The sequence below is a fragment of the Plasmopara halstedii genome (assembly GCF_900000015.1).
Source record: "Plasmopara halstedii genome assembly, contig: Scaffold_1651, whole genome shotgun sequence".
Taxonomy (NCBI): domain Eukaryota; phylum Oomycota; class Peronosporomycetes; order Peronosporales; family Peronosporaceae; genus Plasmopara; species Plasmopara halstedii.
In genome coordinates, this window is record NW_020188562.1 from 428772 (window position 1) to 452189 (window position 23418).

Consider the following 23418-nt stretch of genomic DNA (forward strand, 5'->3'; position numbering starts at 1 on the left):
TGTCAAAATGTCAAAATTATAGAAGTCACTCTAAATCATTTACGACTACACAACAAACACTATCGTTTTATCTTCCGCCCATACAGATGTACAGGCATTCGCTTCAATCTTGTCGCACCTTTACTACATTTTCTAAATCAATTCGGTAGTACGTAAAAGCGTTGCGCGATGTTGGGGTGAAAGCTAGTAATGCCCATCCAAAAAACAAATGGAGCCTGGACGTATACAGATACTTTACCCTAATTCGGTACTTTCACATGTCGTAAGAGTTCAGTGGCCTATCCAAGCGACGATGTGTCGTGGCCTTAAACCCTTAGTCTTGCAATCGTGGATAAAAATGAAGCCGATCACGAGTCCTTCCTCGCCTGCGTTGGCGCTCGAGATCCTCGTTGTTATAAACTATTCAGCTACACGTCGAAAACTGTAGACAGAAAGCTGTCGAGAGTAACTCGTCTGACAAAGAAGAGGGCAATGATCAAACTTGTCGCTATAATTTGCGCCGAGAAAGTATAGAGCCATCCCGAGCTCATACAATTCTCATGTACACTCAGCACTAATAAGGACCTCATATATAAATGGTGCAGATTAGCGTAAAATCTAGCAGCTCGAAACAACAATTGACTACAAAAAAATCTTATTGTACAGGGTTTCCAGAAAATTCAAGCGCATGTTGTCACCACGGGAGAGTGCACGCAAGAATGTATAATCCATGTGGATATAGTAGTACCAAAATTGTGGTCGACTCTTAAGTTCCTAAATTCCATCTGACGAAGTATCGATAGACACGATGACTTGTTTATGAAGCTCAATGCGCGGCAAGGTTTCATACCAGCTTTCAACTGTCATTCTGCAATTTGTTTCACACAGCTCAACAGACTCAATCAAACTCGATACAGATCAACATATTCTTTTTAGTATGAAGACTTTCAATGCCATCGCAGCTTCTACCTTCATCGTGGCTGCCACGATCGACTTGTCCACAGCGATGGAAACATACCTTACAAAACTTCCAAACGGTTCAAAGTTTAAGATGGCCATTGGCCACCCCGGTGGGGATTCATCGAAAAAAACCAAACTTGCTGACCTTTTCAAACAAGAGGGTTACAAGTGGACCGAAAAGCTGTGCAAAACTGAATTTGAAGGTGCCTCGATGACGTACGGTGCAGCTTTCGGCGATCCGTGCTGCTCGTTTAAGGAAGGCGGTACACCTGACTTCGAAGTGGAGGCTTTCACAGATAAACCTACGAAGGCTACAGTGTGCGCCACTGACGGAGCAGCTGGGAAAGGTGACAGCGCGGAAACACCTAGTGGCGATGGCGGTGACGCTACTCAAATGCCGCCCTCGACCGGAGATACTCCTGAGACTACTGGTAGCCCGTCTCCGTCTACCCCTCCATCACCCGCTGGTGGTTGTGCCGCTAAACCCTCTCGCAAGCTGCGCAAGTAAGCGGACCCACCTGAAATCGAGATGTGTATGATCTGTGAATGTTGAGTGTCGTCGAAAACAGAGAGATCGAGGTTAACGAACTACTTTTTGTAACTACATGTTCCTAAAGTATGTGTAGAGTCAAAGGTCTCTCTATATGTACTTTACAGCTAAATAGCGGTAACAAAACGAACCACTATTCACTTTCAAGTTTTTTTCTGCGACTTTGTTAGAAGACGTTAGCATACGTTTACAGCGCAGGGTCTATATGGTCGTTGTAAAGTCAAGATAAATACTTTTTTACCTCTTTGACACTACTTTCAGTGATGATACATTCTTGCTAGCCGTCTATGATGGCGCTGAGAACGTGAACACCTTAAGAGCTCAAATAACTTGAAAAAAGTAATTCAGGATGAGAGTTTGGAGTGTTTAAAAATATGCGTCGACAGGTGAAATCATAGCTTAAAGATGTATAGAAAAATGGCTGGGACTCCTGTCGACAGCAATTGACTTCAACCGAGTTTGATACCACACTTTGAGCTTCATTGATGATATTGCAGTAAATCCGTTATCTTCTATTGACTTCTCACATTTTTCAACTTTCCAAATGTGTGATATGACAATGGTCAATGTCTAAATTATCCACATTTTTTTGTGCCGCAGGTTGAAAGTAAAAATTTTCTCAACGATTCTCACTGGACAAAAATACATTGCGAAGTACAATATGATGCAACAAACAAACAAATTATCGTCTACTCTTGAATTTGCTACTCTATGCTGCAGACAAACACAAATCAAACGTTGCCGCAATTGCGTATCAATACTTGGTGTTCACTGAATTTCATGTGGCAGATACGATTTAGTGCACAAGTTTGGCTTCCACTGGTAGCAGTTCTCACTACTCTTGAGGGCTTTTTGTTGAGTCACTGGCATTGCAGCCTTGTCCGCTTCAGCGAACGGTTACCACCCAGGGAATTTGCTCGGTCTATAAGCAATTCTTTCGATTTATTTCTTGCGTATCGATGATCTCCAATTCTGTTTGGATTTATAAACCATATTCTCAAGGAGTGTTCATACAACATTTTGTTTCATCGAAAATTTCCTCCGAAGCAACCGACCGGTGTGACCCGACATTCAATCGAGAACTCTTTTCGAAGAAATTGAACACACTGAATGTCTAGTGGAGACCTAGCCGGGTTGATGCCTAGTCTGCTTGGAATTTGGATTTTGATCTTGTTTGTCACATGCCCTAGCCGATGTAACATATGCATGACGTTATACTCCTGAATTTTTGTTTTCAGTAAATTTCGAGTAAGTCATTTGAGTTTTTTCAGTGTAAAAACCATTGTGATTCGTATAACACCCTAAGGTTTAGAAGCCAGACCAGTCGTTTACGCCAAAAACGTCGTATTTATAGGAAAACAATTGGGGGTTAAAAGCGGAGAGTGAATAGCCACGAGGGTTACGTCGCCGTCTTCCTCTCAGTCATATCGTTGACAAGAGTGTATAGCTGTGTGCTATCACCTACGGTAGACGCGCCCTAGGACAGGGTCGACGTCTGCGTCATGCAGATATCAATACGGCTTCGCCGTCCAAGGCAGATAGCGCAATGTGTTCTTGACCACGCATTTAATCTTTTCGGTACAACCACATATTGTGTGAGGTTAACAATAAAAATAAGACTGTAAAGTAATCCAGCGACTGGAGGAGTGGTGGGTGCATGTAACGGGATATGTACTGCACAATGGTGTACGCACACCTACCACTTCCGTTCAGTCGTGCACAAATCATATTGATCAATTATACGAGATCAGGTCCCGTAGATCAAAGTGACGTGGGCTGGTTGCCTCACGTTAGTGTGATTGATTATTAAATGTACTATTTTCAACTCTAAACATATGCCACTCCTGAAAAAGAGAAGCAAATTGGGTAACTAGTTACAAGAGAAACTCTTGCGCTCTCTAGCCCAGCTTATATATTAACACTTGGATGGTAGATATCATCGCTACCTCATGAACGTCACGGGCTTGTAAACAGAAAACTTGCAGGTGGTGCGCGCTCACCTCCTTCTGCTATATAATTTGAAAGGGCACCTATAAGTTGATGCCCATACGAATGTTCGCTTCACTGAAGCTGCCTTGCATTGCTGTCAGACCATGATTCAACACCCAGTTTGAAATTTAAGTGGGATACTTTCAGTACTCGCGCCATCTTTTAGTACACAAGGAAGGGCTCTCATGGGGAACGAGAATGTTTTAATCGTAGCTGATCTAAGTGTCAGCGGTACTTAGTGGGAGTCACGACCTGTGGATTCAGAAGCTTTTCAGAGCAGCTTTTTGTGCTTGTTTTGTTGGCGGTTTGAGATGAAGTTCCATACGTTTAGATATGCATATAATTTACCCCAGCGCAGAGTGAAACCATATTTTGCGATGAGATGACATGTGCTAAAGCTAGGATTGCTTTTGTGTCTGCGGACAGGCAATCTGGGGCCCCCGAGCGTGTCCATATAATCAGTAGCGAGCTGGGCATCATCATGTTTCTCGTGGAGGCTACTCGCCGTAGGTACCACACACAGAGTTTAAGTTGAGGCGGTCTGAGGTAAGCTTCTTATACTCGGTCACCGGCTCGACCATGTCGCGAGGTGAGGGCGGAGGTGTAAGGTCAATTTTGAAATGATCGCTGTCCCCGCTCTAGACAAGAAATACTCACCAAATCTAGCTATATAGGCGCCGGTCACAGGAAAGCGCCAGGTTTAGAAATTTGCAAATCGTTGTGAGCTAGTGTTAAGGAGAGATCCCCCAACACAAATGCGATTTCTGCGGTAGGTATTGTTGGATGCAAGGATTTAAGTGAAACTTTGCCTGAAGTAGTGGCGCGCGGAGAGCTCACATTTGTGCATTGTCCTGAGCAACAAACGAAGTGTGAACCCCACGTGGTCGACTTCAGAGCGAGATCCGTCGTAATAGGGTACATTATTTCTGATGGTGTCTGTTCATCTTACACCGTCGTGCTCTTACAAATACAGTATTGTACACTTCACATTCAAGTTTGTGTCAGATCCGCGCGCCGTGCCTGTTCTTTGAAGGGGCAAAAAGAATTCACCCCAATGCGAGGCTTTGTAGGTGAATCAATTTTCCTATCAATATACCAGTAATATCAAATTGCCTGAGTAGCCGTTGCAGCTATGTTGATCTAGTAACTTGCAACCATCAATATGGTTGCATCGGTACATATGTTTGTACACAAGCAAATTTACTTAGAACAGACATCAGATGAGAAACTTCGCTTATACTTGCCTTTGCAAATTACAAGCACAGCATTATCGCCTAGTCGGGAACGAGACTTCACTTTAAGTTCGTGCAAATAGCAGCTCTACCCACACTCATAACTACTGGTTCAACTAAAAGTCATTTTCACATTGCAACTTGGCCAGACCCAATCGCTAATGTTAAGCGCGCTGAACAACACTCTTTTTTCTGTGAAGACAAAGTCCTATGGTGCACCAAATTGCAAACGACAATGGGGCCAGGAAAAGTGGGAACTCAATTTGGAGCTAGAATTTTAATTCCACTTCATTAGACCAGCGGTGAATTTCACTATCCGTTTTATTTCTAGATGAGCACATCTTTCTCACCTAGTAGATCCACAATAATACGACTCTATCATGGCTACTCTCGCGAGATCTCTTTGTTGTGGTGGCGCGGGTCTCGACGTCTGATCGATAAAGACGCGAGACAATTTTCCAGCTGTGGATTTCTGAGTTTGGCAATCGCATGATTGACCCTAAGTACCTTGAGCGTTTGGATACGGGATCACCGATCTTGAGATAAAGAAAACTCAGTCAGAGGGGATGGCTGAGATGTAAATTGTTTTAAACGCATCGCTTCGCATCTGAGTATCATGTGAGAGCAGGATTGCTTTGGGCTGTTGCCTTCTGTGCGAGGACCGAAAAGCGTAGAAATTACTGAGTCTCTTATTCTCCTGTGTTTAAGTTATGGGAGCTGAAGAGAAACTAAAAGTCACGATGAAAAGGGCTAGGCCATAAAGTTCAGAAGAATGACTAATAATTGTCATAATCAGACCGTAAGTGAGTCAGTAATACCGTGTGACCGGTTTTCCCTGCGGAATAGTAAAGCTCGATCGAGAGAGGGCGATAAAGGGCGAGAGAAATTATTCACATGTGAGAAAACACCTGGGTAGACCGAATAGTTGAAAAGATCGCTGGCAAAAGCTTTTGTATGACTTTAAGAATCATAATTTGATACATATGCAGGAGACGCAAGATGCATGAATGGTACTGTTGGGTTGTTATAGATGCTGAGCTGGTCATCCGTCATCATGACTGTGGCGTGGGGATCCGCACAGAACACCGAGTGTGTGGGGCGCAAAAAGTATCCGTTAGGATCCAAAAAAATCTTTCGCTTGGCTCAACAATATCACGAAATGACGACAAAAGATTGACCATCCAAGTAGCCTCTGCATCGAGGTGTGCACGATGAGGTTAATTTGGTCTCTGAAACAAAATATTACACCACATAGTGATGGTCCTAACCGCGTTGTTCCATTCGAGATTTATTTCGCGAAAAGTAAGCAACGGGTTCTATTAAAGAATGTGGATCTCCCCACTTTGCGCCTTACTTTCTGTGTCCGAACAATGTGGCGAATTCATCATGCTAACAATGTGCTAATTCCATCCAAAACTTCGAAATAAACGCTGGATCATCGATAGGATGTGCTGCAAAAACGCAAGGTTGGCTGCACTTTGCTCAGTGCCCTCGACATAGTTGATCATTACACTCATCAACTGCTGATGTGAGACAGCGATATTCTTCTTGCTGCAAGAGGGATGCTCTAGGAGTGGTTGAAAATGCAATGCAAACTGTCTAATCCACCAGCAAATATTCGACCGTCGGGTGCCTTGGCTTCCGAGTCCACGTGGGGGCTGTGCAGAAACCCATTTTATGATACATTCGTCTAAACGTGCAGAGCTTGAACATCAGATGTAGACGTATACGTTGAACACATGCGAGTGGTGCTCGACTGTCTGCGCTTAGCTTTTCGGTTCTCTGATATAGACAAGTGCGAATTTGGGACATATTTCTGTATTGCTTCATTGGAAAAAAGTGCGGGCGGGCAGACCCCGCGAAGAAATAGCTATTGCTGGTTGCCAGGCGTCCAGCCCAAATTGATTCAAAAAAGTAGCTTGGCATGGCCAAATACTTTCACAAGTACATTGCAAACTATGTGCACATGGCACGCTCAGCAGCAATCGTGATAAAATGGATGTTGAACGGTATCGAGCTCGGCCTAAAAGAATGTTAATAAATTTCCAATGTGTGCCCGGATTCTAGCTTGTTGGGATCAAGATAGTCGTTTCACGTCGTCTGTGCTACTTCAGTCTTTGCAACAGAATATTCCAAGCAGTTGCCAATGTGCATGAATTAGTTATCTTGTTTAAGTCTTGTTGCCGGTGAACAGTAGAGAAGTATTGTTTTCTTATGGCTAGACTTTACAAATAATGAAGTATGCCTTTATCACATTCAGACTAAATCTGCTTGACTTAAAACCGTTCTTATTTTATAAAGAGTACGCGTCGCTGCGCCCAGCGACATCGTCATCAAGCTTTCGCAATGTGCGACAGATGGGAATGTCTTCTTTTCCGCTAATATTTTCGAAATATGTGCTTTTGCGTCTCACCAACTATGCAATGTCGAATGTCACAACAGTGACGTACCCAACGACAAGGCGGTACGTACAGAGCATGATTCAATGCAACATTTATTGCACTATTGAAAGCCTAAGATAGCATGGAGTTTGAATAAATCGGATGTTGCTATATTGAAGCGCGCGGTTGGTCGCCTGTATTGTCAGAACTTATTCATCCCAAGGCCCACTTTATGACAGAATTGACCCTCATGACAGACGCTCAGTGTGAAGTGGTGCCTCATGTTGATAAACTCATCAACATAATACTGTACGAGGCACATGATATCCTTTTGGGCGGCCAGCTCGTAGGGGAAAGATATACTACTTAGTGTCCGCTATGAATCGGTGAACAACTTGTATATATGCGCACGCATGAAACGTTTTAAGGGTCATGTGGTGGTATTTTCGTTCAGCTTGTCAGTTCAAAATATTGTCGGCAATTCATGAGTATGGATTTTATATCTGGTCTTCAAAAAGACTCATTCGGAAACACTGGCGTCGTGTCCAGTTTTTACTGGCCATCTCAGCAAGTTGGCGCAAATCGCTGCTGTCAGCAATAAAGTAATCGGGGAGAACACAGCTAGGCTATTTTTTGTCAGAGTATGGGGCCAAAATGCATTATGTAGGATAAAGACTTTTTACAGCGAGAATTTGCAAACATCAATGGAGGAGGTCACAACCAGATTGGACCTGCTAATCCGCAGTCAGAAAGTAGACGAAACGCGTGAAACGTGCTGTGGAGGACAACCCGAAGCATTTATGCGGAGAAGCAGTGATGTAATCGCAAGCTGTTCCAACTCATTCAAAATGTCTAAAGAACATGGTACAGGTTCCACCCCATCATATGAATGGTTTGGTGAATCCAGGGATGCTTTTGATTTCCCACCAATCTTGGTGAAGGCATCCTGATCAAAATCAATGATTTGATATCAACCCGGCTACATTTGAAAGCAGAATCAGTGATAAAAATCTCGATGGTATTGAGCGTCATGCGCAGAATGTGCGACGCTATGAGTGAGAGCCAGGCTTTACAAAAGCAACACACCGATGGTGGAGGTAGGTAGAACGTAAAGCACACGATGTTGGGCAGATTGAATGTAAATAAACGACCAAAAACGCAATGTCTGTGTTCTTTTATTAGATTTACAACGAAGAGCTCACAATCGCAGCAAAAGAGGGCTTTTTATTCTCGAGATATTTCAAAGAATGCAACCAGATCTTTTTCGATGTGTGTTCAGTTTATACAAACCATATGCTCGAACATACCAGTCAGACGTGAAGAGCTCAGTTGCAGATATCACAATGTATCTATCTCCTCCTGTAGCTAAGCTACCCTCTGTTCCAAAAGCAGTGGTTTGATTATGAAGTGGAATGCTGGTTCAAATAAGACGGTGAAAAAGCGAAGAACAGAGAGCGTATCTAAGGTCTGGTTAATCTCTGATTCGACCACGAGCCGTGGCTCTTAGAAAAACGCCGTTCCATCGCAACTGAGAGAGTTCACAAGTGTCACGGGATGTTTACCATCGCCGACACTGCTCGATAACCAAACATTGGTTCTTCACGTGAAGCGCTCGCTATAGCGCGGATTGGCCCAGGTTGTTAACGGTTCGTGTTCCTGGTGAAGTAGAAAATTGCCCTCAACATATGAACTCAACGAAAGTTGAGGTTCCACTTTCACAAGACTCCCCTGGTACCGTATCTTTTCTTGACCCGTATTCTCGGCCGTTTCCTCAGTAAAGAGGCAGCGTCGCATGCCGCTTCCCACAAATGAACGGCAGCTGACCTTGCGGTGATTAGGGCCCGTGATCGGGTTGTTACAACTGTCTCATGGGAACGAGCAGGGTGCTTTGTGTTATGCACTTTGCGCTTTAGCGGATGTCCGCTTCGTTGAATCGGGCTTGTAAATCCTAGCGACGCGTGAGGTAGCGGGTTTCTCCACCCAGTGTGCAATATCGATATGATACTCTGCGGCACGTTTGCCAGCTTCTAATACTCAAGGTCTTTCTCTCACGACGGATACGGGTTTCTCTACAACTGCTGCTCCAAATTTAGACGGAAATTCTGGGGGCCACTTCCATTGTGGTACTTACCGAAAATTCTTTTCGTTTTCGGTACGTCAGTCGCGAAGACCTCGCTCTAAATGGGCGATCGTAAGCGATTTGATAATGTGCACGGCAGTGGATGACTGATGCGTGTACGCTCGGAATAGCAGACACGGTAAAGTGGAGGGAAATTATAACATTTCAGGCGCAGTGGCTGCTTCGACAGTCTTCAATTCTTCGAAGTGTCCTAAAAAGATAAAACATGTGTCAATCCTGGTATTATCCACATATTAGCTGTGTGTATAAGGGGCAAGTTATGTACTCAACACTGGCACAATTCTATTCAATACAATAGGTGAAATTGTATAAATATTACACTACACTACAAAAAAACTGTGAATATTCAGTAGTACGAGAATAACGGTATAAATGATGATATTTGGATGATTTCAAATCTATAATAGGAGATAGTAAGACGTAATTCTTGTATGTCATTTTTAAATATATATATGTAAATAATCTAATTAGCACAGAGGCTTAGTGCTAGTTTCCTTGGATACTAGGTTGCTCTTGATAAGAGCGCACGAACCTCGCCTCTGTGCGTTTAGCAACGCGGACCCTGAGAGTCAAAACTTTCGGTGCACAGCCTGATGTTCAACCATGGTGCAACTATATCTTCGCTCCATGTCCGAAGGGCAAAATATTGCCACCATAATCGGGAAGATTTCGATTGTTTATTCAACACACATGCTATACGTATTTTGAAACCAAAACAATGAAGTGCTCCGAATACGTATATAGCAGAACAGTAGCAAAATAAAACCCCGCAAAATTTGTGTCACATCAAGAATCGCAATTGTCATAGAATCTTGAGAAAAATTGATAAGCATCTGAGCGAGTTAACAACAATTCTAGGGCGAGTTGAAAAGAAGACAAAGTGGTGACTCGCAGCTCTGCTTGACCTCGTTCGCTCTGCCAGGGTTACTCTTTGAGGCCGCGTCATACACAATTGGCTCGTTGCCATGTATGGCACTTGTTCATCGACTACTTTCATAAATAAAATACATGGTAATGCATAAAAACGACGAGAATCTATTGAGTTTTCATTATCACACGCAGTTTTGACAGCTAAACCGTATTGCCGCTCATCGACTGGTGATGCGAGAAATTAAATACGCATAAGATTCCTACTTGTGAACAGCCGGAAGTCATACAATCAGCAATGATAGTCTGGACTTGAAAATGTCGATGTTAAATGCTCAGCTTGAACTTGCACTGTCTCCAGCTGCGTTTCCGCGAGGCGAAGGAAAAATCTGATCTCGACACCGGCCGTCAGCATATACATTTATATATCAACAGTAGAAATTGCATAGATACCGAATTCTTTCCGGATTCTTCTCTTCGCGCATGTTGTCGTACTCATGGCGCAAACGGCGGCGTACGTAACTTGTCCGGTCACGAGTTGGCATCTTTCCGGCTGCCTGAAAACGTACAAAGCGGACAATAAGCCACCACAATTTCAAAAAGCCTTTTTGTATACGAGAACTTTGACTGGCGGACTACCCGATAAATCGCTCGGTACAGACGCAACGCCTCCGCTTGAGTTTTGACCATGGCAATAATTTTTGCAAAGAGATGATTGTCAAAATTTGCGTAATTTATTTACAAGAGCCTGTTGAAGTTTAAATTACATAACCAAATTTGCAAAATTTCATCAGACATGCTAGCAAACGGCATCAGCAAAGTTTTCTCCCGCCCACTGTCTCCATTGTCCCGCGCTATGTCTGCTGTCACTGATAAGAAGTATTACATCCTACGCTATGAGTACGTTCATGATATTTTGAATCGCCGTGGTCCTTATCGCGCTGAGCACCTAGAGCGTGCAGTGACTGCCAAGAAGGACGGAAATGTTGTTATGGGCGGTGCACTCGTGGACCCGCCAGACGCCGGTGTCTTCATTTTTAACGTCTCAGACAAAAAAATTATCGAGAAATTTGCGACTTCTGACCCCTACGTTCTCAATAATCTCGTTACTTCCTACTCCATCCGTGAGTGGACGGTTGTTATTTGAGAGAATAAAACATCCTCACCAAGTTGGTCTTGGTACTACGACTTGGATGTGTATAAGAAAATAAAAGTATCTATTTGGCTTTCTTCACAATATAGTATCACAGCCTGTGGCCACTCCAGTGCTAAACATAGCACGAAATATTTATTGCGTGGAGGAGCTGCCATGCGTTCTAAAGGTGTAGAATTGCTAACTATGGAAACAGCGTATAGAAGGGTTCATTGTTGACAAATCGCCGCATCATGTCCAGTGAAGCTTCTGGCTGATCTGCTGGCACGAGGTGACCCGAATTTAGCACCACAACGTAGCTCATGTTACCTGCAGACTTAACAAGTCCGGCCACTCGACCGTCTACCTTCCACGGCTGCCGCACTGCCACACGATACTTGGCTGTATCTGACCATGCGAGTCGATCAATTATTCGTCCAACACCTAAATTATTGCACACTGATCCATCCATATTGCCAGCGTAAAACAAAAACTTGTAATTGTCGAGCAAGTCCCGAAACACACCAATTGGAACGTCCAGCATCTGATCTTTTTGCAGGTTTCGCAAAACTGCCGGAGCTGATGGAGATGTGTCGTCCACCAATTCATCAATTGATTTCCATGGTGTACCAGGAGGCACATTCAGCGCTCGACGCACGGCATCGTCGTTAAAATAACTCGATAAAGTCGCACTCAAGTCCTTAATTGAGTCGACTGACTCTCGAATGTCATATATAAATGGACTTCCTGCAGCCTTGTAAATCTTGCGAGTGACAGCTTGACAAATCTGATAAGCATCTACATCCCGTCTTTGGCGGTGTAACTCCTCACACACGCTAATCTGGGCATTTGCCTCTTCGTATTGCTCCGAGTCAATAAGTCCCAAAGCAATGGCAAAGTCAGGTACAGACCGGGTCTGTAACACGGGCCACATATCGCCATTACCAATAGCTAGTCCAGTCAGATTAATGATGATGTCATCTGGGTCTAGAACGCCACTATTCTTGATGTGGATATAGTGTGAAATGGACGGCGCAAACTTGCCTGCGTACGATTTCCCACACACATACAACGGATTGAATTTGTACTCAGGGTGTCGTCTGTAAAACTTTTGCAAACCGCGATAAAGTTGTTCCGCGACTTCGTCCTGCGACTTGACCTGGCCAACCTCATCACGGACAGATGAATAGCCAGTCCCGACAGGCTGATCGATGAGTAGCAAGTGACCAATATTTGTCCACGAATGAACATGTGGAATCAGCTTCCGTTCTTTAGTGAGCCGATAAGGTCCCATTTCATTAAATAGTGGTGTTAGCGACGACGCGCCAGGTCCAGCATTGAGCCAAAGCAGTAGTGGAGTTTTGTCATCGATCTGCATGGGTGCACGCGTCTCAAAGAACCAATAAAAGAGTTTTCCTGCATTAAGTTTGTTCACTCCAACCAAACCAGCATACTGTTTACATGCCATACATAAGAAATAGTCAAGCCACGAGTTGTCGATGCAATCAAAAGAAAAAGAAAATGCAGGTCGTCAATGCTATCTATGAGAGCAATAGCATTGGCTCAAGCGCGTCATTGTGCACAAAAAAGCAAAAAGATTTGTTTCCATGACGCACCTGCTTCTCCAACGGCGCTCCAAACCCTGGAAGAAATAGGACACGATCATCGTACGTGGTGTCAACTCGACTGTTTTTTATCTCGTTAGTGTTGACTTCTGTTAATAGCTGTGCAGTCTCACTTATTGTTGCCACGTTAGATTCCGGTGTGGCGAAAGCTACTGGACTTTGCACCGTTATTGACAGCATTGCGCTGCCAATGAAGCAAACGGTCATCACCAGCAGTAAACCTGCCAAAATTGCAGAGCGAGCCATGCACAGGGTCATCACGTTTGGTGAAAGTCCAAGATTGCGGATGCGACTCGGTATTCGCGTGCGCTCTTTCGAACCTTTGCAAACGGTAGATCCCGGTACAACGGCGCTCGTTGGTGAGCGCCATAACGGCGTGTCCTCATTCATGGCACAGAACGACTTATTCTTGTTATACTCTGCTTCCAGCACCCACAAGCACCACGAGTAGTCACCTCTACTTCGGATCTATTGCTTATCGAATAGTATCGTCCAAGGACAAAAAAAGATCGAAATCAGAACCTGTTCTGATTTACGTGAGTCTATTAAAAATTGCCAAAGTCTTAACGCTGACCTATATGGAGGCAGTAACAAGCTTTGCTAGCGCCGCTGCATTCTCTTTAGCTATCTGCATACAATGTTGCAATACATGAGGCGTCACAGTGGACCCACCAGCTTTGTTTACGCTACAAAGTTGTCCATCGGTAGTATATGTGAGGCTGAACACGGCGCTGGCCAAAAGTTCTTCTTCACTCGTCGGGTCGATTAAAACCACACCATCCACTACAGCAAAGGAGGTTGCGTACGCATCATGATCCACTTGTAACGGCGTGGCAGGTTCATCTGTATGTTCAGATACGATTTTAATTTTTCTTCGTATTCTAACGATTTAAGCTTTCACTTGATACTAACCTGGCACGATTGAGACCACATTGTCAGTTTCATTGATGGACGTAGCTGGTAGTTTTAGTGTTTTTAATGCCGCCATGATAGATGTGAGCGCAGCATCCAGCACATTGCCATCATGATCCACGCAATAAACGTCCACCATGAGCTTCCATGCTGCTTTGCTCTTAGCAATACATAGATTCTCCATCTCCACCACACGTGAGCTGTCGACAAGCAATATTTAAGACATGAAATGACGCAAAAGAATATACCAGGCAACTATTGCAACGACGCACCCGACGACAATCCTAGAAAGTTGGCTGCCAATACTGTGTGCCTCCTCCGACGGTCGACCTAATGAAAAGCGGCTCGAACATAGTGGCGACAAATGCACCTGAATGGCTGCAGCAATGTTAATAATAATGCCATCAGTCTCGACTCAATTACAGTCGCACCGATCTCTCCCTGATCGGGCGTGGTAACTGCTGGCGTTCCAACAGCCAGCTTAATCGCAGTTAGTACTGATGTCTTGCCAAACTTAACGAGACTGGAGCTTGCAGCTGTATGGATCACGTCTGTCTGTAACTGTACGGGACGAGTGGCATTAATAGTGCGCGAGTCCACTCTAACTTTCTTAGCTAAACATTGTTGCATGTATGCAGCTGGAAACAATTTCTTGTACTCTGCGGGGCCAAAGGACAGCGTTAACTCTTCAGCCCTTGCCATAATGCTGATGCCAATAGTTGTTGAAAAATACGAAACACCATGAGTAGCATATTAGCTCTGACATTTGACCAATCAGAGTGATATGAAGGCAAAGCGGATATTTTGCCGAATCTTCTTCTGATATCGTGTGTCAGTGCACAATTTACACTATTTTAGGTATTTACAGCAGTCCGAAATACTTTACTTCGAAAATTTTGATACACTTTGAGAACATTTACAACAGTGTCCTCATCGTCTAACGCTCAGCAACACTGATCACTAAAGAAATACGAGAAATACTAGCGACGCACATCGGCCGCGAAAGAACGCGAGACGACGACGAAATGCCAATTCGTGAGAGTTCACGAGAACGATGCTGGACAAGCAGTATAGATCGTCTAGGACCAAGGAGATTTGATAGGGTAGTTCACAAGGTCAATTGCTTTCACGTCACTGAAAAAGCGATCAGGAGGGCAAGTAACGTATTCTTGTGTACTTAATCCTTGAATATTTAATACAATTGTGTACGATATTCACATTATACTTAGTGAAATTTCAAATGTTCAGAAGTACCGGAATATTGGTATTTGTGAAATTACGGAACTTCATAATCAGATTCACGCAGGAAACAAAGGCAAGTGTATGTAAAGGAATAGTTAAGCATATTTAGTTAGCTCTAGGCAGAATAGAAACAAAATACTCTTAGGAAAGCACACTGTTGATTATCTGAGGCGCTCTCTGTTTCTTTTCTGGTAAAAGCGCACGAACCCAACCGTTTATTCAATGCGATATCTGAGAGTCAAAGCTAACTCTGCACAACGTGCATGGCAAGCTCGTTATACTTGGAAGCACTTGCAGTCAATCTCACGACAAAATCGTATGCATGGATAAAGTTTGAAATGCCCACGGGACAAATAGATTAACATGCTTTTGTCTAATAGGGGTTCCGATAGGATCAGAGATTTGGCAGTCAACTGGCCGAAAGGGTATAGATCGCTTTGTTGCGCTTACCAGCTTCGTCAGTGCGCTGGTGAGGCACGTCCAGGAGTGCCACAACTGAGCGCTGATGAGAAAATAGGCGGGAGACCGCACCTGGCTTCTGAGATCCGGTACGATGAAGGAGGGTTGAAGATGAGATGAAAATGGATTCGACCTTTTCAAAAACAGTGCCACAGCGCGTCGCGCTTGCGATCTTCAAGCTATGAAGTCGCACGAGAGAATGGGCACTTACGCGATTATACCTCGGTAAAAAGGCGCCTCCAACGTGGGACAGTTGTAGGCAACCGACGTCGGGAATAGTCGCATCGCTTAACCAAACGTATCGACCGCGATTAAAATCCTTATCTTTGATTAATTAGTGGGAAGAACCGGCGGACTATGTCCAGGAGCTTAGAGTTCTAATTGCCGCACTGGCGTCTGATCCTCTCTCAAAGGCGATAACGGTTACTATCTCCATGAACGGTCTCCAAACAAATAGGGCTTGCATCGAGACTTTTCGCAACCACCCGACCTATTTTGAAGAAGCGAACATTAATGCAGAGTGCAGCTTCGTGTCGCGAGGGTAAGACAGGAAGCTAGCAGTGTAAGCGCTACGAGCGCCCCAGTGGCGACTGATCTCAGGCATACCGGGAGAAATCTTATAGCTTTCAAGCAGCTCTGCAGTAGATGCAGATGACTTATTCGCGGTAGAACAGAACATCTGCAGCCTGCGTATCCTCATCGTTCTCAGCTTTGAGATACAAAGGTCGGGCTTTCATGCATAAGCAGACGACAAATCCATTGCGGAAAAATCATCAAATTTTATTAGGAGCAGGGCGCTCGGTTGAAAAATCCTCATTTTATTCTGCCTCAAAGACGTCGTGGTCAATTAGAGCTTAGCCCTGATAAGAGCGACTATCTCTGACCAGGTGGGGCCACATTTTAATTATACATCGCTATGCAATAGTGCAGCAGTATTAAGCGCTCTATGTTACCGCCAGGCATTGATGATTTTCCGTAATTTACATTCGAGACGACAAGGTAACTATGTTGACCACGAAAAGACTTATATCAGGACCGGACTCTCAACTCAGTCAAGCCATTAGCCCAGGGTTGCTGTTGTTCATATCAACTTCTCGAGCATTGTGAAGCCATTAAAGTCCTAATAGATTCCGGAGCGTTATGCCATGTTGTTCAACGCTCAAATGGCAAAAACAGTTGATATCATGCAGAGACTTGAAGAGGCCAGATACGAATACGTTGTGCGCGTGTATTGCGACAGGACACTGGTGATAGCATCGAAGGTTATGTTGATCTTTTAAATTAAGCATGATGACTCTAACACCAAGAAACATTGTCTGGTCCTTGACCTAGATATGAGATACGATTTCATTTTATACATGATGGGGCTGGTATGCCATCGTCTGGAAGCCAACCTACACATCTAAACGTAGTCGCGATTCATCCATACACCTCTGTTAGGACACAGAAACACTTTAGCTCTTGTGCAAAGCTGCGATAGCCTTTGTATAGCCGATAGGATTGTCCTAATTGGTTGTTATGGTTTTGCTTAGTGCCTCAAGTAGAGCTCGGAAGGCAGAAGCGGCAGTAAACCGATTTCTCAGGATGAGACGGAAAATGGCGACTGTAAACCGCGGTCTCTAGAGCTTGTCTCTGCGGGAACGAGAAAGAACAATGTTTGTGACGGTATCTGTGTCGGGGGCGCTTAGGATTAGCTGTAGGTTGATTATAGGCTGCTAGGAGCTGATTTCCTATACTAGATCCGGTTGAGTTAAAAGGAACTATAGTCGCAAAGAAAATGGCTATGATCTGAAGATAGAAGTATGGTCCATCCATATAACGATGTTACGGTACCGCAAAACCAGTGACATGCTCACCGTCTAAAATAGAGAAGACCCACGGGTAACTGGTGGGACATATGAGTCACTCGTGAACTCAGTGACCAGAATACTTTAAGGGTTGAATGCTTATCCTCCATAGCTCCAGAAATGCGCTTATATAGCTAGAGAGATTCCTCCGATCCAAAACGTAGAGCACTGAATGCACAATGTAGGACAGTTATAGTCAAGAATCCTACAATTCCTTTCCAGAGGAATATCATGACTTGGTGCTGATAGCATTCACCACATGTGCCATCTCTAGGCGAAGAATGTGTCACGGCCCGGTTTTGTGTCAATGGCAATGACACATTCAAAGGAATCATTGTGACATCGTCGACGTTTTATTCTGTGCGAAGCGCGAAGCAGATTTGGTGGAAGCAAATAATTTTTCTCTCTCGGTGAATTTTCTGCGTCAGATAGGCTGGTGCTTGCACATAATAAGCCGAATGCAGTCGCAAAAGCCAAGTCATAGGAAAAATTGGTTGTACGATAGCATGGTTTACAGCATTTGTTCAGTGCTCTTCACCTAGTAAATGGCTGCTTTGAACGGTACTCAAGATACGCAGTCAAATTAGCTTCTGCCAGTATACCCATGTATGTCTTCAATCCCAACAAAATCCTCTTTTTGGGCTGGTAGGATCGCGGGCAGATTCCGCAAGGTCATTGTGGAGTAGCCAATGCTTGTATTCTCAATGGACTCAAAGAAGTAATTATAATTGGTCAACTACTTGCTCATGTACACTACAGCTATACTGGTGTGGCGCAAAATCTTGCCGGTTTCCTCATTAAGGCTACTCCTTGCCTTTAAAAGATACCTAATGAGTATGAATATGGGAATACATTAAAGTCCCGCTAACTGACGACCGCTGCAAAACTTACCCTGTCCATGGCAAAGAGCAAACTGCAACGAGGTATAACCCCGTCAAATTTATGGTGCACGCCATTTATTATCTGTACAGGTCATACGATGCTACGCACATCGATTTCGTGACCACTCCTAACGCGGGAAATGGTGGGATTTTTTTTGCCGAGTATAAATCGAGGTAAAGCATAAGCTGGATCGGTTTACTGTGCTGATGGTACGCTTTCGCGTCGCCCCGACAATAAGCTGTCATATATCACAATACTGACATCTTTATTTGAAATAGCGACGCTAAAGCGTACAAGACAGACGCGATATGTATCGTGCTGCCGAACGTTTTTTAGAAAAAAACGTTCGAGAGCTTATAAGTCGCTTTATCAAAATGTGCACTTGCATACCTGCATCGCTTTGTCTTACTTGAAGGTACCCTGCATTACAGCACTGGGCTACACGACACTCTGTGTGGAGTGATGAAGAGATTAGGTTTATAGTATAGGCACACGATGCCCCTTTTAATAGCTATCTCGGTCGAGATAAGACACACTCCCCGGCAAGCACCACAAAATGGTGACTTCACATGCTTAAGCAGGAAAGCACAGTGTGAAACGAGTCAGCAGATTACACCTCTGTCGTATCCGGTGGCATCTTTTGCCAGCTCGTCGTAACCGACAGAGTAATGTCAGGCCATAAATCCAAACTCAGCTATCAGTCTTCCAAACGTCGCGTCCGCTATTACCGATATTTTGGTCTCCTTAAGTGTCTGAGCAAGACTGACCATCAAATTACTGCCATCAAGGCTTGCTGGTCGCCATGTATCAGATAGAAATCCGCGCTTTACAGCAAAGTTCTAGCAAACAATTCTTAAGTTGCTCGATTTCACTTTCGATGTGGCAGCCGCTGACCATCCGCAAGAAATTAGCCAGACAGAATGCGTGATTGTGTTGTGGGAGATATCCTTTGGGGTTTTGACTGAAGATAACGCTTTCATGGAGTGAGTTGCTCCCACTGATTCAACTTTTCATTCGTTGATGCAGTACATGACTCTACAGGGTTCACCCCAAGTTACATAAATAATTTGGGAAATCTCCGAATAATCTTGACACCACTGCGAAGTGGCTCTGCCATCAGTGGAGAAGGGGTGATCTATCTAAATGGACTTGCTGATATCAGATCGGCTACTCTTTGAAGCGAAATCAGCGATATATTTCAATCAGATTGATCGCCATACACATTAAGCGCAACGCTAGGGTTGAGAGAAAAGACAAACAGAAGCAGCACAACGATGTTGGTGGTACCGAAATTCACATGAATATGTTCGTAGTAACAGACTTCATTAAACGTGTAATTCTTTAGACGTGCAGTTTATGCAGACTAGGTTAGGGTTCTGTATGCTGTTATTTAGACAACTTTTGATCAGCCTAAGAAAGTGCACGGAAGACATTTGTGGGAGATATCCGAAGTAGTCATGACTACGCTAAATTAGTCGAAAAGAGTGTTCGGAAAACAATTGTGATGAGTATCTGAAGCGCAGTATGTGTATTTGTGCTGATGCTAGCAATTCAATTTCTATATCCTCAAATCACGACATTGTTATACTGGCTGATATTTGTATTGAGGCTTAAGTTAAGCAGCCAGTGGAGGGAGTTGGGCTCGTTCAAAAACCCTGCCTTCATAATATCAGTTAGAGAATAACGCAATGCAGCAGAATGTCTATTCCGATGCGCTCTCCCATTTTTCCAATGATTTTGGCTTTTATTTGCGCGAGGGGATTAGTGCCAAACAATATTGGGTGGACGCATAAGAAAAATTCGAGGCGATAAATTGTAGCTTCAGGGATAAACGGTGATTTCTAGGCGTCTTGAGCACTAGATCGTCCTTTTGACTGAAAGTTGTTTAGCAATTTTACGAAGGCAGGTTCTGGATCAACGATCCAGGTTGGTTTATGTAGACTTTTCAGCTTGATTTAAGTGTTTGGCTTATATCATGTTATATGACTGCGCCAAATCATCCGTAAATCAAACAATTTTGCGAATGTAAAGATGAAACGAGGCTGCAATGGATGGGGGTCTGTATATCATCATACATGTGGAGAGCCTTGTCAAATATAGTTTGATCTTTTTTCCTCATTACTTAAGTATTTTCCGCTCACGTACGCCCCCAGCCGATCTATTTTACATGGAAAGTTTAGCTGTCCTTACGACTTCTTCAAAAAGGTCATAAAGTTCGGTTGAAGCCTCTAACGGGTTGATTACGGACAAATTCCATAATCCACCCGTCGCTTTTTTTGACCGCGAAGTACTTTACTGCCAGTACTTGTGTAGAGAAGAGATGACGAGAGTAAAAGTGAGAGTCATCCGATACATATATGTTATATCTTCTTGTCGACATGAAAGGGGGCAAGGACGTGTGCTCTTCTTGACCTCAACGTCGCGCTTTGTACTTCGCAGAAATAAGCATTTGGTGGGGTTTTGGCTGAAATCGAATCAGTTCACGGTCGATCAGTCTTATTAAGACACTGCGAGCTGTGTGCGGATCGACAAGCAAGCTGGACTCGTTGACTCAGATCAAATTTGTTTGTAGTTGTTCACCTTCATCAATAACTCCATAGTAGGGCGTCTGGCCACTTTTCGCTTCTGAATTAAGCACAGTGTGCGCAATTTAAACGAGTATGAACGTTGTTGTGTTCAAGCTCCAAACAAGCTCAAATTGATGAAGAGCAGCCTTCGGAAGAATACGATGACTGTGCGGCGTGACTCAGAGGGTCACTTTGACTATTCTCGTCCTTCCTTTCTCGCCAATAATGTCCTTAGAGCCGCCACACAAGCTTGTGGTGGTATTTCTAGTCATGTGTTCAAACAGTAAATAATGTTCTGGATGTGCTCTCATCGGTGTGTATTTATCTTCAATCCAAGGTATTGCGATATAATCACAGAATACAACGAATCATTCAGAACATACTTTGTTATTTTATGTCGAGATAGGGAGATATGATAGTGTACGTAAACGCTTCACTTCTGCACTTAATGCAAAGTAAGAGTAATGTAGTGAAATAATGTGGTAAAATTCCATGGTGAAGCACCACAATCTAGCATTGAAAAGAAGGCGAGAGGTGCGCTAAAAATTGACATCTTGTCCCACACACTCCTTTAATCAGCTTTCATTATTTAAGGTAATTAAATGTATTCAACCAAATTGCGCTACACTTTGCATAGCGGAACATATGATTTAAGAGTCTGCGTTACCCCACCCATTGAGCCGTGATCCTATCACTCGACTTCTCATTTTTTGCTTAGCTCTCCATATACCTAAAATGAAGTTTATTTCCATCAATACTATATTATAAAGTGTTCTATTTGCACGATAACAAGTGTTCGTACACTGCATGACGTGAGATTAACAGCCCACGTGACCCAAGGAATATTTCTTCGCGCAGTCTTATCATTCTCATCGACACTAGAACTTTGGTTCCTGTGAGTTGTGCACGGTTATACTAACATGTGATAAGTATTTTGCACAATTGTACAAGAAGTATTGTGTATATACACATTTTTTCGGTACGTAACCCGTACACCACGCCACAAAAATGTAGACCACATCGGGTCTCGTACACGTTTTGTCTTTTGAGACACTGTGCAAAAGTTGATACTACCTGGATACCTCCATATAAAAAGCTTTCAGATAAGATGCTGTCCTATGAGCCGACGACATTAGCGCCGGTCTCAGTGGGGAGGCCGAGGTGTTCTTGAACAAGGACAATGAACCGACTCTCCGAGTCCTGACCCAACACTTCAGCCCTCACCGAGAGATGCACTTCATTGCCGCTAACTTTATAAGAGGCGTTTGCGGCGATCCGCATTCTTCTGCTTAAACTAAACAATTCGTGCCTATTCTAATCATGATAAAGTGCTGCGACACCCCACCGCGAAGCTCACAATGATGTCCAGCTCAACTTGGCTCATGGCGCCCATCTTGCTCAATTTACAAGAATTAGAGTCAACGACTCGACCATTCGTTAGTATGAATTTCATTCGTCTACGGGTTACGCAGAGTTACCACACTCGGTATGCTTGCTGACAGTCAGTAGAACAAGCGTTCTTAAGTCATACTGCGTGAGAGATTTCCCCCCGAATCGCGACTTTTCACGTATACCGCCTGCGCGTAGAACAGCAATGGTGAGGTCAGTTCGTATTCTCTTTAAGACCGCTTCTCTACTACGAAATGCAGGCGAATATTTATCTCACACAATTCACGCACTGTGAAGAAGGTAATCTCATGTTTCGCCTAGAAGGACTACAAGCCATTTTGATTAAATCACACGTATGATTAAAGCGTCATTTAGTGATGGAGCTTGCGAAGCACACAGCACGACGTGTATATCAAGTTGGAAGCTCATCACATTTATATCGTGCTGCTAACAGCTCCGCTCATCTCCATGAGACGGCTATAAAAGCTACTGGCTGAAACTTTAATGTAGTCCATGTCGGGTTCCACTATCTTGCGGAAAGTGCGCTGCGCACAACAACACTGCCTTTCTCCAGGAACTTGGTGTCAGAGCTCTCTTCAAATTCACCACAACTGGTGGTTACATTGGTGAGCCCACCGGTCCACCAAATCTTTCACGTGGAGGTGGACTACCATGATCTCATCGAGCAGTGCTGGCGAAGTACGACTCTCGCGCGGCTAACTCTCGTGAGCTCGCTCGATTATGATGTCACGTCATTTATCTTCGAGAAAATCAGAGCACAAAGGATGCCGACATGTTCTATCTCTGGAATAAGTTCTTAAGTTAAAATATGTTACTGCGTGGTTACGACACCATCTCCCTGAAGTTAAGCTACCCTTACAACAAAGGGTAGAATAACTTCAGGGGATCAAGACGCTGCTCCGTCTCCAAAAGTCGCTCTATTTGACTGACTTTCAAAATCGGGACTATATGACGGCTCTTAGTAAGTTTGCGAAAATGACATACTATGCTTGCAATATCTTTGTGATGTTAAGACGTATATCAGATGTGTTCCCTACCATTATAAAAGGTCCGATCTAACTTTGACGCAACTTAATCATCAACACCACTGGCAATAATTGTGTTGGAAAATGTTTGATAAGGCCTTCCCCACCATAAATTCATAAGTGTTTTGGCTGCCTTATGTCGGCGTCTTGCTTAAAAATAGCCTCGCTCTCAGCCATTGAGTTACACACTCGGCGAGTAACAAACGTTCTTATAATATT

General features: G+C 43.8%; 7 protein-coding genes across 7 annotated transcripts; 5 read left to right on the top strand and 2 right to left on the bottom strand.

Annotated features, from left to right (window-relative positions):
• Positions 1-916: 916 nt before the first annotated feature.
• On the top strand, positions 917-1447 carry PHALS_01942 (uncharacterized protein; the record flags this gene model as incomplete). Its single annotated transcript, XM_024716428.1, has 1 exon — positions 917-1447. One exon carries the CDS (start codon positions 917-919, stop codon positions 1445-1447), a length of 531 nt encoding a protein of 176 aa, XP_024582028.1.
• Positions 1448-3170: 1723 nt separating this feature from the next.
• On the top strand, positions 3171-3506 carry PHALS_01943 (uncharacterized protein; the record flags this gene model as incomplete). The annotated part of the gene is made up of 2 exons (XM_024716429.1): positions 3171-3278; positions 3423-3506. The coding sequence occupies 2 exons, from the start codon at positions 3171-3173 to the stop codon at positions 3504-3506; spliced, it is 192 nt and encodes a 63-aa protein (XP_024582029.1).
• A 1134-nt stretch (positions 3507-4640) lies between these two features.
• Positions 4641-5005, top strand: PHALS_01944 (uncharacterized protein; the record flags this gene model as incomplete). The annotated part of the gene is made up of 2 exons (XM_024716430.1): positions 4641-4779; positions 4860-5005. 2 exons carry the CDS (start codon positions 4641-4643, stop codon positions 5003-5005), a joined length of 285 nt encoding a protein of 94 aa, XP_024582030.1.
• Positions 5006-10390: 5385 nt separating this feature from the next.
• Positions 10391-10788, bottom strand: PHALS_01945 (Complex 1 LYR protein; the record flags this gene model as incomplete). Its single annotated transcript, XM_024716431.1, has 3 exons — positions 10391-10487; positions 10552-10655; positions 10738-10788. 3 exons carry the CDS (start codon positions 10786-10788, stop codon positions 10391-10393), a joined length of 252 nt encoding a protein of 83 aa, XP_024582031.1.
• Positions 10789-10894: 106 nt separating this feature from the next.
• PHALS_01946 (YCII-related) lies at positions 10895-11245 on the top strand (the record flags this gene model as incomplete). The annotated part of the gene is made up of 1 exon (XM_024716432.1): positions 10895-11245. One exon carries the CDS (start codon positions 10895-10897, stop codon positions 11243-11245), a length of 351 nt encoding a protein of 116 aa, XP_024582032.1.
• A 190-nt stretch (positions 11246-11435) lies between these two features.
• PHALS_01947 (serine carboxypeptidase-like family) lies at positions 11436-14469 on the bottom strand (the record flags this gene model as incomplete). Its single annotated transcript, XM_024716433.1, has 7 exons — positions 11436-12683; positions 12847-13076; positions 13176-13274; positions 13528-13698; positions 13768-13967; positions 14040-14145; positions 14199-14469. 7 exons carry the CDS (start codon positions 14467-14469, stop codon positions 11436-11438), a joined length of 2325 nt encoding a protein of 774 aa, XP_024582033.1.
• Positions 14470-17919: 3450 nt separating this feature from the next.
• Positions 17920-18135, top strand: PHALS_01948 (uncharacterized protein; the record flags this gene model as incomplete). Its single annotated transcript, XM_024716435.1, has 2 exons — positions 17920-17925; positions 17965-18135. The coding sequence occupies 2 exons, from the start codon at positions 17920-17922 to the stop codon at positions 18133-18135; spliced, it is 177 nt and encodes a 58-aa protein (XP_024582034.1).
• Between the last annotated feature and the right edge of the window lie 5283 nt (positions 18136-23418).